The 13,407-nt window shown below is 36.5% G+C and overlaps 1 protein-coding gene across 1 annotated transcript in view; it reads left to right on the top strand.

The window, feature by feature from the left end:
• The window catches only part of SPATA17 (spermatogenesis associated 17), a gene marked incomplete at its 5' end in the record, with an annotated part of 94,172 nt that extends 86,821 nt beyond the window's left edge, over positions 1–7,351 (top strand). Inside the window, 1 exon segment of the mRNA XM_082048737.1 lies at positions 7,249–7,351. Within this exon segment, the coding sequence (XP_081904863.1) occupies positions 7,249–7,329 (81 nt within the window). The 3' untranslated portion in view covers positions 7,330–7,351.
• Positions 7,352–13,407: the final 6,056 nt, after the last annotated feature.

Below are 13,407 nucleotides of genomic sequence, written 5' to 3'. Positions count from 1 at the left end.
TCGTACTGGACACATCATGCTGGACATATCTAAACCTGTGTGATTATCTGATCAAGTTTTTCAAATTCATAAGCCATAATTAGCAATATTTCATAGTTTCTAGCAAGCACTGTTTGTGTTTGGTTTCCTCATTTATATTTCCAAAAGATGAAATGTGTAAAAGTCAGTGATAGTTATAAATCTGCATGAATATTTAAATGTAATAATAATGAAATGTTTGTTGCATAAACTAAACAGCAATTAATGTTTTCTCTTTCTGTTTGGAAGATAGGATATTAAAACAGTGTAGTTAGATTTCCTACTGTGAACATAATTTTCTGACTTTTTTTTTTTTGCAATGCATTATCATGTCAATGAAAGACTAAAACTAACGAGTAGAATAAGCTTGTCTGATGTTAGCATAACACAGAAGGTTATAAAGTTGCCTTTTATGATGGCTATACAATATAATTTTATTTTAAGATCTAATAGGAAGTTGATTCAAAGGGTAAGACTTGCACTTACAAAGTTATAAAAACAAGTAGAAAATTGCCTTCTACCGTAGTCACCCAGTCTTTTTAAATCAAAGAGTTTTATTGTTGTTGATGATGTTCGCATTTGCAGAAGGTAATTAGGGAATGATTTAGACATCACACTCAGAGCCCTCAAGCCTGACAAGAAGAATCATAAACTTCATTTAGAAGAAAAACCCAAAACAGCAACAAAGCAAGCAGTTTAGAGTTTAGGGGGGAAATTGAAGAGAACAGTGGGAAACAGGATTTTAACATTTTACGTCAGTTTGACCACCACTGTGTTGATCCACAATATGGAGAAGCTCATTCATGGAAGTACAGGTTTTTTCTTTGTGCTTACCCACAAGAGCAAGATTCAGAGGGTTTCGAATTGGTAGTAGTAGTAGATAGTTGAAAGAGGAGGTAGATGATGTCTCCTAGTTCTCCTCCTCTGCATTGCACTGGAAAGCTGAAGAGGGACAGGCGTCATTCAACCCCCTTCCTCCCAGCAGTGGTCACTTGTCTGCGGTGGCGCAGGGAGCTCTGGTCAGGCACACATTTCCCTGGAAGTCAATACCTCTGCACTGACACAATGAGCTCCAGTGCCCAAGGCATGATCCAGGCTTTTGTTATTATCTCTTTTTTTGAGAGGGGCTGGTTGACCCAATTGGTTAACATATTAGCTTTTCAATTTTATAGCCTTAAGTCACTGAAGACCTCTTCCTCTTTTTTTTGCATATTTCTCGACAGTGGTAAGCAAAATTGGCAGTCTGTGCCCACCAGCCACAAAAACAATATTACGCCAAACAACTGTGTCCTGAACTTTATGGCTAATTAGCTGTTGAAACTATGCCCAAGAAATAGGTTCTGTTGCCCATGGGAAGAAGGGTAGCCATTATTAATGTCCCAGCTCATCTCTTTCAATAGGTCTTATGAGCAGTGCTGCTTAAAGACACTAAATGTACAACAGGGAATTAAAAATTATAGTACCCCTTTCACTGACTGAAATATTGTAAACTTGTTTCACTGGGGCCAGGATTGGTGTCAATGTACTTTGTGTGAAAAGTGCAATAGAAGCATTAGTATTTGACAGCCCTGGTTGAAATAAGTGAAATTAATGGAGCTCTTTTCATATACGACAAGGCCATGGCACCCCTTTCATGCTGCTTACAGACAGAGAAAAGTCAATACTTTTTTATTACTTGATGCTGACCTACATTCTGCACTACAAGTGCCAGCCCCACTAATTGGTTTCAGTTGTGAGAAGAGTTTGCCCCAAAGAAACACTGGAGCAGATAAATCAATCTTTTTTAGGGTAGCTTAGTGGGTTTTGAGCACTTGAAATGATATTTGTGTTGTATTGACAGAATGGGTTGTTACACTCATTTTGTCATGTCAGAAGGCCCTGTACTAGTTGGAAGTGTTGTTAACCAGTATCGATAAATTTGCTAAGAATAAAAGTTGGCTGGACCAACATTTTACTTGTTTAACAGCTTGCCATTTCTGGTTTGCTTCCTTGTGGGAGATCTCTGTGACTATTAACAGGTCGGGAAGCTTACTATGACAGCTCAGTTTGAAACTCTAATTTTATTATTACAAGCATTAGGATCATTGGGAATACTTATATATGACCACTTAGTATTAAACAAACTGGGTTGTGGACTGTGGCTGTACAGTGGCACTTGGCAGTACTGCCTGTTTTACGAATGTATTGTGTTCATGAGCTGTGTCCCAGCCTTGTGGGGAAAGCAAGATTGCTCTCAGGCTTACCCTGCACTAAGGACCTAACTACTGCATGGACATTTGTGCAGAATTTCCCATTGCATCCTCTTAAAGACTTGATGTGTACTTGTTGATTCCAAGCTAAAGGAAAGTGAGTTTTATTCCCTGTTTTAATTATTAAATAGCATGAAGATAAAATTAGGATTCTAGCAACTGTATCCACTTTTCAGTTATTCCTTCTACCATTAATTCTTCTCAACAGATATAATTCCAACACTACAAAAAATTTTCTGAGATCCAAACCTTTCATGGTTTGGTTTACATTTTGCATAGCACATGGTGTCATTGTTAACATCATGCAATTCTATAGTGTCTTCAGTATTGTTAGATTGCCTCAGAAGAGGACTCAGTGCTCTGAATCACCATTATAGGTAGAATACTCTTCATTAGAGAAGTTATAGAATTTATCTTTGAAATATCTTCACATGCTGCTTCTCTTAACCTATGAAGGAAATCTGCATGTATTGTTCCAAGTTTATCATGTGCTTGCCAGCTTCGTAATAGTTACCAACTTGATAAATTGGCTGTCGGAAATTGCCCAAAGTGTGCATGCAGGAGCTGACAATAAATGGTCATGCTTTCTGGCCTTAAAATCTGTGAGTAGATATGCTGCTGCTGTTTACCTATTGTTGCTTTGGTCTGAAGTGGCTGACTTCCTACTTTATTAAATTTCCAAGAAGATACTTAATTGTAATTCATATCTCATTCCAAAGTACATTTTTATATTACAGGGAATTGTACAGTACTCTCAAAATTGTCTGGAAAGAAACACTATTAGTGTGTATTTATCACTAGAATATGAGGGAATGCATTTTCAAAAGCCTTTGAGGTGATATGTAGTTCTACAAGGTCTTGTTGGTTTGCCAATGTTATTTGTAGTTGTACTCTGATATAAAATCTCTTTAGAATTTGCTTTAAATAATAACATTCCAAACATAAACTATGTGAGGATTTAGCAAATCTAATCTATGATGTTGGAGTGTGTTGATTGAGACAAATATTTGGTGACTTTATGTCACCTTTTTTGACTCCATTGTTTAGAACTGATGAGCATACATGACAGTCAAGGAGTCAAATATATTGAAAGGATTCATAGGTCTTGTTAAGCTCTATCAGTTGAACTTGAGTCACTTACAATGTACTGGAGTGAAAGGAGTCAAAGCTTAACAAGTTTAAGAAGGAAGTCGTGTATTGACTTCATTTGGGAATTTAAAAATACATCTTGGTCCTGAGAAATACAGGCCGCTGATGTTGGAAATTATATGACATGATTTAAGAATGCATTGTGGAAAAATTCCATAAAGCTCAGCTCCATGCTCCTATGTTCCTGAGACTGCAAAACTGTAGGGTCAATCTCACCAAGATGTAGGAATTCATATTTGTAAGCTAATTCATTCCAGCTACCAGCAATGAGGGACTGGCACTGAAAATAATTTTCGAGAAGCCTGTTTTTCTCCACTCCCAACTTTTACTCTTGCAGCTTCAAAAGGATTATCTACATAACTTCATAACTTCTGTGCTATGTAGCAGTCAGCTTCAACTCAAGATGATCCTGGCAGTCTACCAGGATCAACCAGCAGTGCACTGCAGTGCTTCACTGCACGATTTGAACTTACAATTCACCATCAAATTAGAGAGACATGAGAACGTGGTTTCCAATTCCATCCCCTTTATCCTGCTCCAATGATACAGTGGGACAGACTCTCCTCAGCACTGTGAGGTAGATCTTGCAAGGCCAAGTGGTAATTTCTGGTCTTACTTTCTCCCACTGCTGAATCCTGATGAAAATCTACATCTGCAAATACAGAAATGGTTAGGCTTCTTTTCCTAAAAAGATATTTATATTTTATACATATGCTGTGCAACATTTATCTAGTATACATTCTAAACTTCTTTAATTAGTCTAACTGTAAAGCGAGCAGCACTTTTATTTATCCATCAGACTGTGTGATGTCTCCTAAATGTGGTCAACTACAACTGCTCTCGTCATAATCGGAGCCAGTTGTTTAAATGCTCAGTTGTGAGTATCTAGTGAAATAGCTTTAAATAACAAGATAAACAGTACAGCTGCCAACCCAAAGTAATCTTACACTGAGGGGGCGTGTGGCACAGAAAATTTCCTCTTTGTCATTTTGATTTGAGTTTGAAGCTGGACCTGGGCTTAGTTCCAACTCAAAAAACGGTTCACTTCAAAAGCTCCTAAATTGTCCCAAGGAGCTAATTTTGGCAGCCAATTGTTTTTGTTTGGCCAGGCATCCTAATGGCAAAAGCCGTCTGCTCCAGCAAATGAAGACTTCTTCAATGCTCAGCCTTACCATTCCTGATTTTATCCTGATGCGGGGGGTGTACACCTTTTACTGGTTTCCCTGTCTCACCCAAAGTTCACTGCTTTTGTGTTAAAATGTACCTGTCTTTCATGTAAATCAAAAATACACTTCCTATTTTCAAAACAAAGGATGCTGCTCTTAATTACTGCTTAATCCTAAATTATATCTGTATTATGTTGTCGAGGGTTTAGATTGCAGGGTGACAATAAAACCCTGGCAGACGTGTTGTTAACCCCCTCTCCTCCCCACTTTCCCCTTTTTGCCCCTCCCTCTCCCCCCTTCCCACTCAGGACAGGCGATCAGGAGGGAAAGAAGGACAGAGAGAAGAGAGTTGGAAAAATTAACAATGTTTTACTAATGCTACTAATAAGAATAGGGAAAATATACAAAATATACAAAACCAATCTTGAAAATCTCAGCAACTGCAGAGCCGGCAACCAAAGTCCTGGATTAGACTCTGCAGCCAACCGGAGCTGGATTCAGTCTCTCACTAGGCCTCAGTTCACAGGGAAGACTAGCAAGATCCTCTCCTAATGTCGGCCATAAGCAGAAGGGAAAAGGGAAAGGAAAAAGGGACGAGATCCTTGTGATCTCCCACTTTTATATGAAGTATTCACGTGAATGGAATGTTATACACAGTTGGTCAGTTTCTTGATCACTTGTTTCTCATTGTCCCTCTCGTGAGATGTCCATCCACGCTTATCAATAAGTTTGCATTCCATTGCTAGGTTTACCAAAACATGTGTCTGGTTCTCCAGGAAAATGCAGTTAATATGAAGGCTTTAGCTGACAGGCAAAATTCACTGAAAGAGAGACTTGTTTTTAACAAAACCAGGACATATGTGTTTGCTTTCTCAGCAATGAGAGCTGTTGTTTTTTCTGTTCCTGTGAACAATATTAGCATGGTGGATTTACTGAATTAAATATAACTAGTTTCACTTTAGTAGGAAACTACTTGCAGTTATGTTGGAGTTATAATAATATTTATTATAATAATTATATGGACAACTTTTCTGCAGTAAGAACGTGCTTGTGATGCCAAACACACAATGAAAAATAAAATACTATGCCACTCTGACATTATAATATAAAAATATGCAAATGGGATGTTGGATAAGAAATTGTGTGTTACAAGGCATAGAGAAACATTAAAATCTAAATCTTGTGAATGGTTAAGAATGGAGCAGTACTCACTTTCAACACCACAAAGGGAATATTTCATTTTGAATGTACTTGTCTTCTTTGCTATTTCAAAATTCATGCACCAGAATGTTGGAGGAATCATATCAAATAGCTTTAAGTATGAGAAATAAGAAATTATATGGTCACAGTTTGGCAATACACAGTGCAGATGAAAGTCAGGTGGGCTATGTCAGTGTTTGCATGAAGCTTCCCAGAAGTCAGAATTGCTTTGTCTGTTTATGGAGATTCAGCTGAACTGTGGTTTGTGAAGTAGTGACATCTAAATTATCCAGGGAATTATAATTCTGCTTCATGTCATTTTTTCAGGAAAAAAAATAGTTTTCATTCTGGTTTTGAGAGAAAACCAAACCTTTCAAGTTGTTAAATGTGTTGGAAAGGTAAAAATTTTAGCTTTTTTTCATTCATGGCCTCAGACATTTTATGAACACATTTCCAGGTGCTTTCTCAGAGCATCACATTGACAATAGAAAACAGTAGAAAGTGTTCAGACCAACTTCTTTCTTAAAAATTAATCATCAGAAAGCTGATAATTCAACTGTGCCTTGTTACTTTTGGAAAAGGAAAACAATTCTAATGCAAAACAATTTTGTATGGCTGATACTATCCCCAGTATTTCAAGGTCAAAGAAATTATACTATTAAGAATTATTGAAAACCTTGATCATAAACACCATGGACTTGCTAATCATTTACCATGAGCACTTATTAGTAAGTAACTAAATCAAAACATCGTTTAGAATACCTAGTTTCTTTCACTTGTTTTTTGACTGTATTTATATTACACTCTTAAGGCACAGGTCCACTTGCATTTCTCCTATGCAATTTAGATTTGTAAGTATTTGTGTTTAAAAAAAAAAATGAGTGCAATAACCAAGAACTTCTCCTGGAAAAAAATATGTTCAGGAATCACCCTGTGTGTATTTTTATCTACCAGAGCGCTTAAGCAATTTGTTGCCACTAATACTTATTTAAGATAATAATTTTTTTACTATTTCTCATGGAACTGGTTTAAGATCCATGTTTTAATGTTAACCAAGGTAAAAAATTTAAAATATTGCAAAGATATTTTGGTGTCTTTAACCTACCTGGTTGCCAAGGAGGAGAATATAATTTTGTATATGATGATTTGCAAAAGACTATAAAATCTAGTTTTCAGAGCAGAAAATTATTTCAGTGCCTATAGTAAATTAGAGTTAAAATACTTATTTACTTACAATAAAATAATTCAATTCTTGTGCTTTTCTTCAAAATCATGTATTTATAATGTAAAAATGTATGTTTCATATACATTATGTTGCATCATTTGCATTTTAACTCATATAATGAAGTGAAAGCAGAAGACGATGTTCAAAGCTCTAAAACACCTTAAAAATAATAATAATAATAAAAAAGGTAAAACCATGAAAGCCAAACTTAACACTTTTTATATCTTTCTTATTTCTTTAGGACTTTCAAACAGTGTCACCATCAATCGTTCTCTTCGAAAAACTGGGAAAAACGTATTCCAGAACTGGGCAAATAGTGTAATTGTCCTGTAAACTTCACAGTATAAGACACCTGATAAGTAATCAATAAATGTATTTCAGCAAATGCACAGTGCTATGTTGACTGAATGTCCCGTGAAGTACTCTTTCTGCAAAGTGAGGTAAACTATGTCCAAAATAGTGTTAGCTGATTTTGCGTGATATCTAAGCAATAAAGTTTTGAACACTTTTTTTTTTTTTTTCAGTTTTGCCCAAAAAAAGGTATTGTCATAGGAACATGTTTTCTGAAATTGCTATATTTTAGTTGATGTAAATCCTTTAGAATACAAAACCAGAGTAATCAAGTAAAAGACCTGGAATCACATTGTCTTTATTACAGATTTGTGAGTGAGGTCAACACTGAAAAAAGAAAATTTTCAAAGTTACATCTGTTGTTTTTTTTCTCACAACTGTAAATGTATTAATATGTTGTTCATGATTTTCAGAGTTAATATACATCCTTTATGAATACTGTTCCGTGTCTTCAGAAGGAGAGGATAGGCTTTTTATATGGAAGACACTATTTTAAATCCTTTTAGCTCTTCTGTGACTGATAAAAAAACAGTTTTGAAAAAATAAAGTTGTAACAACCTATACTCCTTATCAGTTTTTCCATATCCACTTAATTTTCTTTATCAATAGCTGTGTTTACTCCTAGTGCCATGCTAAGGAAACATATGTGGGAACATAATCAAATGATGCTTGGCAAAGAAGGACACATTTGATCACACAAAACTGATATGTTTGCTGGGCTCACATGCGTGCAATCCTGTAAAATACTGAGCATTCCAAGAGCTCATTAACTTCATTTCTTAAGAGCAATTAATAAACTAATTCTTATGTGAGTGAATTTTTACAGGAGTTTCATGCTCTAGGATACCGTGTTTGCTTTTCATATCCTTTGACTATATATCAAATATATCCGTTTACAATATTCAAATCAGTTACTAAATTGTAGGCTTTTTATTACTGAAATTTGTTATGTGATTCTTTTGTCCCCTATGAATGTGAAGAAAGCCTCCATGAGATGTCTGTTTGTATGAATACTTTCTGAACTAGGACTCAGAAATTTCACTTCTGCAAGTTTTCAGCTGTCAGCCTACATGAAAAAGTTTTACTGCTGCCACACACAAGAGTAAAAGCACTTTCAATGCCATCACAGTAGGTTATGAGTGCAGGCACTGGGCTGTAGTATTGTTACTTTTTGTACTTTGGCTCAGTCGCCCCAGTAAGATTTAATCTGATCAAATGTATCAGAGTGCTTTAGATGTTTGTGGAAGGGATTGAACATAAGACACTTGTGCAAAACTGTTGATGAATAAAGATGCCACAGTAATTTTTAGATGTGAGAGCTATCTATTTGATTGCTTCAGCTTTAAGGTAGTTCATCACAGTAATTCACCCTGTGTTGCCTCTTTAACTTCATACCACTGTTTCCCATCAGTTCGATTAGAAATGGCAATACCTTTATCAGATTAATCTTACTTTCTCTCTCTTCTTTTCAGTATCTCTGACCACAGGACAAAACAAAGCCTCCCATGCTGACCAGCACTGGTGGCTGTGCTCGAACCTAATGGTCTGGAGCACAGATGTACGTTAAAACCAACACGTATAATTTTAACTGGTCGATACGAACACACTTTTCCTCCTCTTAAGAAAACAAAACAAAAAAACCTTTTTTTATTCTAATCAGCTAGCTACTTCCCAGAAACCTTCTTACACAAAATCAGGTCTGTTCATTTTATCAGATAAATAAACACCCACAAAATTAATTAAGTAGCAATCATATTACCTGCCAGGTTTGGGGTTGTGGGTTCTCTTGCCCATTAGATTTCATAGGGAATCCAATACTTTTCTTTGACGGGAGTTCACGTAGCATTTACGTCATTCATGGACATATAACATCCAAACGATTTTGTGTGGCCACACTACAATCCCAGAATCCTTTAATTTCTGCTTCAGTACATTCAGCACTTATTCCGTAGATTTATACAGACCATTTGAAAATTATTCTAAGAGGACCTCTACCAATTCTTCCATTATGTAGAGACTTTTTATTATTTCTGTGACTCTCTTAAACTGCATATGAACACACATAGAAAGTTAACAGAAGCTTGAAGATATTTGTGAGTATAAAAGCACATAAATCTATGAAACTTTAGATGGATCTTGACTTTTTTTGTTTTTTTTTAACTCCTGTCCAGATGCTTGCACAATCTGGAAAGCCTTGTGAGCATGGGCTGGAGAACCTGCTCCTACTTTTTTCTACATATGGCTGAGGCTGATAGAGAAAACTCCCAATATTAAAAGGAACAGCTAGTAATAATTCAAGAACCCGGTTTTGGGACATCTTCATCATGTTGGATTCCCTTGATTACAAAAGAAGCTCAGATTACATTATATAGTGCAGGAGACACCAGTAGGTTTTTATTATGTAGAGGAATTGGACATAATGAATGATTTAAAAAATAATTTGGAAGTGAATGCTAGCAACTGTGCAGTATATGGGAAAGAAGATAAAAGATAAATTTTAGCCCCAGGGTGGACCTAATTTCTGTGGCTCTGGGACAGACTGTCACTTCCATTTGGTAACCCTCTGCAGCAAGCAAGTGCAAGTGCCTGTCTGGCAAAGAAACTTTTGCTTTGCTCTTGTTTAAATTGAAATATTTGCACGTAGCAAACTTACAGTTTTTATCTAAAACCAATCAAAGCTATAATTTTGATATTTTTATTTGCTACAATAATATAGTGAAGAAGACAGTAAGGTTTTTTATGATATCATTATGTAACCATTCTATCAATATAAACACTAAGTGATTGTGTTAGTGATTTTACTTTACTCCTATTTATCTTTCTTATTTATATAGTTTACCATATTACTTTTAATTATAAAATTACTTTTTGTAATATATATGTTTTCTTATATTGTAGGTTTTTCTTATTAATAAAATAGATTTTTTTAATAACATTCCACTACTGAACGGTGAGTACTTCAGAGAAGGTTTTTTGCATGTGATCGAGGATGTTACAATCTGTTCTCACTGTACTAAATCATAACAACACAGAATGGGTATAGATAGAGGCACCGACAAAAGAACACTGAGAATTTGAAATGGATCTTGGTGAGACTGGAAGATATGTGGTGTCTCAGAAGTGTAGTTGACTATGACATTTAGCAAACTACTCGCAGCAGTATCTAAAAATTGGAAAGAATCACTGTGATGCCAGAAAAAGAGGCTGTCTTCAGAAAAAGAAGCATAGTTACTCTAATTGCCCCATAAAATGTATTTCAGTCAATTGTAGTTGAACAAATGTGAATAATAAAACATATACAGCTAAACTATACCAAAGCAACCTGGTTGTTGTTTTCTGTAATAACAAAACATGTCCTCCAGTGTGCAGCAAGACATGCACAGTCCTTTTCAGCCACAGAAACACAAGTATCTTTTTGTGATTTGGACTGATTTAGTCCATGTGTACAGAGAAAAAAAGGCTTTTTCATACTTCATGGCTGAAGATGCTTATCATGTACCTTTAGGAAGCAGCACTTACTGGGAAGATCTTGTCATACCAGCTCACTAACAAAATATTTCTATGTCACTTAGGCATCTTTTTCCAATGCATAAAAAGCCTGGAATGTAGCATGTTGATGTCCACTGATATCTGAACAATATGTATAGATCACAGGCTCTCTTGAGAGAGTAAATAATGCTATTTATTTCCATATCAGATACACTGGCCTACATGCCAAGTGATAAAGGTACAAAGCCTCTGTGCTGATGACCAATGATCTTTGGGTTTAATGACCACTGAGGATCACAACATTCAGAAAAAGGATGCAGGCAAAGTCATTAAAATGGAACAGCGATGTGATAAAAGTTGCTCACAACATCTCACATCATGAGAATGTTCAGGGATATTAGAAAATGTCTGGTAACATCTTTTCTTACCAAATCTATCTGCTGCTACTCAGTGGATTAAGGATCTTTCAGTGTTGTGGCCCAATAATTTTGTTTGTCTCCTACATAGCTGATGTTGTAAAGACAGAAAATCTCTTAATTTAGGTAATTTAAGAACTGTCTTCTAGACTGATCCAAGACGTTGCCAACACTGTTCAGAGAAAACATTTAGCTTGTAATGCCCTCTAGAGGCAGAATTGCTATAATAATGTTGACCACAGATTTACTCCACTTTTTTGTGCTGCAGCTTCCGAAGAACAGCTGCTTTTTTTTTTTTTTTGCCTTTTTTTTTTTTTTTTCTTTTACTAAGCCACGATTCACATTTCTATAGCAACACAGGTCTAGAACCATTAGGGGCTCTGCAACTGATTTACGTGCGTCATTCTGGACTTATTGAAGTTGTCTCCGGTTCAGATGTGGCCATGCTTAAACTGCAAAGCAAAATGATGGTGCTTGTAAGCAATCATGGAATTTGCTATACCAATTCTTGGCATTGAATTAGACTCTGAAAGCCTCAAAACTAAAACTAAAATTAAAACAAAAACTAAAAATATTTCTAACAGTTCCAAAGGATGTGTTTGCAACATGCCTTCCTAATCCATAGTCCTCAATTTAATGAACTTAGAAGTTCTGCAGAGCAGAGTTTGTTAGAAGGATGAGGAGCTCTGTCCTTTCCTGGCAGCCATGGGCTCCTGTATTCAGAATAGCAGAGACTAAAAAGCAGAGGATGTGCGTAATTCCTTAATTTTAAAATCTGGATTACTTCATATTAAAACGGAAGTACTACAACCACAAAGAAGTCACAGAATGGTTAGGGTTGGAAAGGACCTCTGGAGATCATCTAGTCCAACCCACCTGCTAAAGCAGGTTCACCCAGAGCAGATCACACAAGAATGTGTCCAGCTGGGTCTTGAATGACTCCAGAGAAGGAGACTCCACAGCTTTTCTGTAATCAGGAAATGAATTTGAGCCTTGACAATTTTATTTGTCTTAACTGCATTTGTAAAACACTTCTTTTAAAAAAAAATTCTTTCACATGTTGAGAAACATTTCCGGTAGGCCTGGAAAAGTCAGCAAAGAAGCTCAGACAAGGCAGAGCTTCATGTTCTTCCATCTTCTAATAGTTCAGCTCATTAATGGGAAAATCATCTGGCTGCTGGCACAATCAGATACAGTCACTTATCAGCACATTGAGTTCAGTTTATAGTACTCCGATTCATATTCATGATCAGAGGATGCAGTGGAGCAATTCATTAGTGCACTGCTGCATTAAGCAATCACTGCCAAAATGTGACATATTGAGAGTTTGCATTAAACTGCTTCCTTTGAGAATCTTTTGGTTAATAAATTCATAAATGCAGAAATCTGTTGAGATAAATCACGCAGGCACTTCAAGAGAAAACACTGAGACTCTATGTATATAACATTTAGTTAAAAAATAAATTAATTCAACTGAACCCTCTTTCTTACTCTTAGGTACTTTATGCTCCCTATGAATCACAGAATTACATAATGTTAGGGATTGGAAGGGACCTCAAAAGATCATCTAGTCCAATCACCCTGCCAGACCAGGAACACTTAGATGAAGCTACAAAGGCATGTGTCCAGGTGGGTTTTGAATGTCTCCAGATTAGGAGACTACACAACCCCCCCGAGCAGCCTGTTCCAGTGTTCTGTTACCCTTACTGAGAAGACATTTCTTCTCAAATTTAAGTGTTAAGGTTGTTTTTGTTTTCGGTCAAGATATTCAATATCAAAACCCAAATCTTCTACATCCTGTATGTCTGCTCATGGTATAAGTAAGGGGCACTTGCAATTTCAGTCTATGCATGCTCAGCTCACAATGACTCTGTTTTTAAAAAGGGATGGTGAGAAAGAGAGAGGAGGGGAGGAAAGAGAAAGAGAAAGAGAGGGAGAGGAGAGGAGAGGAGAGGAGAGGAGAGGAGAGGAGAGGAGAGGAGAGGAGAGGAGAGGAGAGGAGAGGAGAGGAGAGGAGAGGAGAGGAGAGGAGAGGAGAGGAGAGGAGAGGAGAGGAGAGGAGAGGAGAGGAGAGGAGAGGAGAGGAGAGGAGAGGAGAGGAGAGGAGAGGAGAGGAGAGGAGAGGAGAGGAAGGAGAACTGTAA

The sequence above is a fragment of the Streptopelia decaocto genome, assembly GCF_964273445.1.
Source record: "Streptopelia decaocto genome assembly, chromosome: 3".
NCBI lineage: Eukaryota > Metazoa > Chordata > Aves > Columbiformes > Columbidae > Streptopelia > Streptopelia decaocto.
This window is presented reverse-complemented; position numbering and strand designations above follow the sequence as displayed.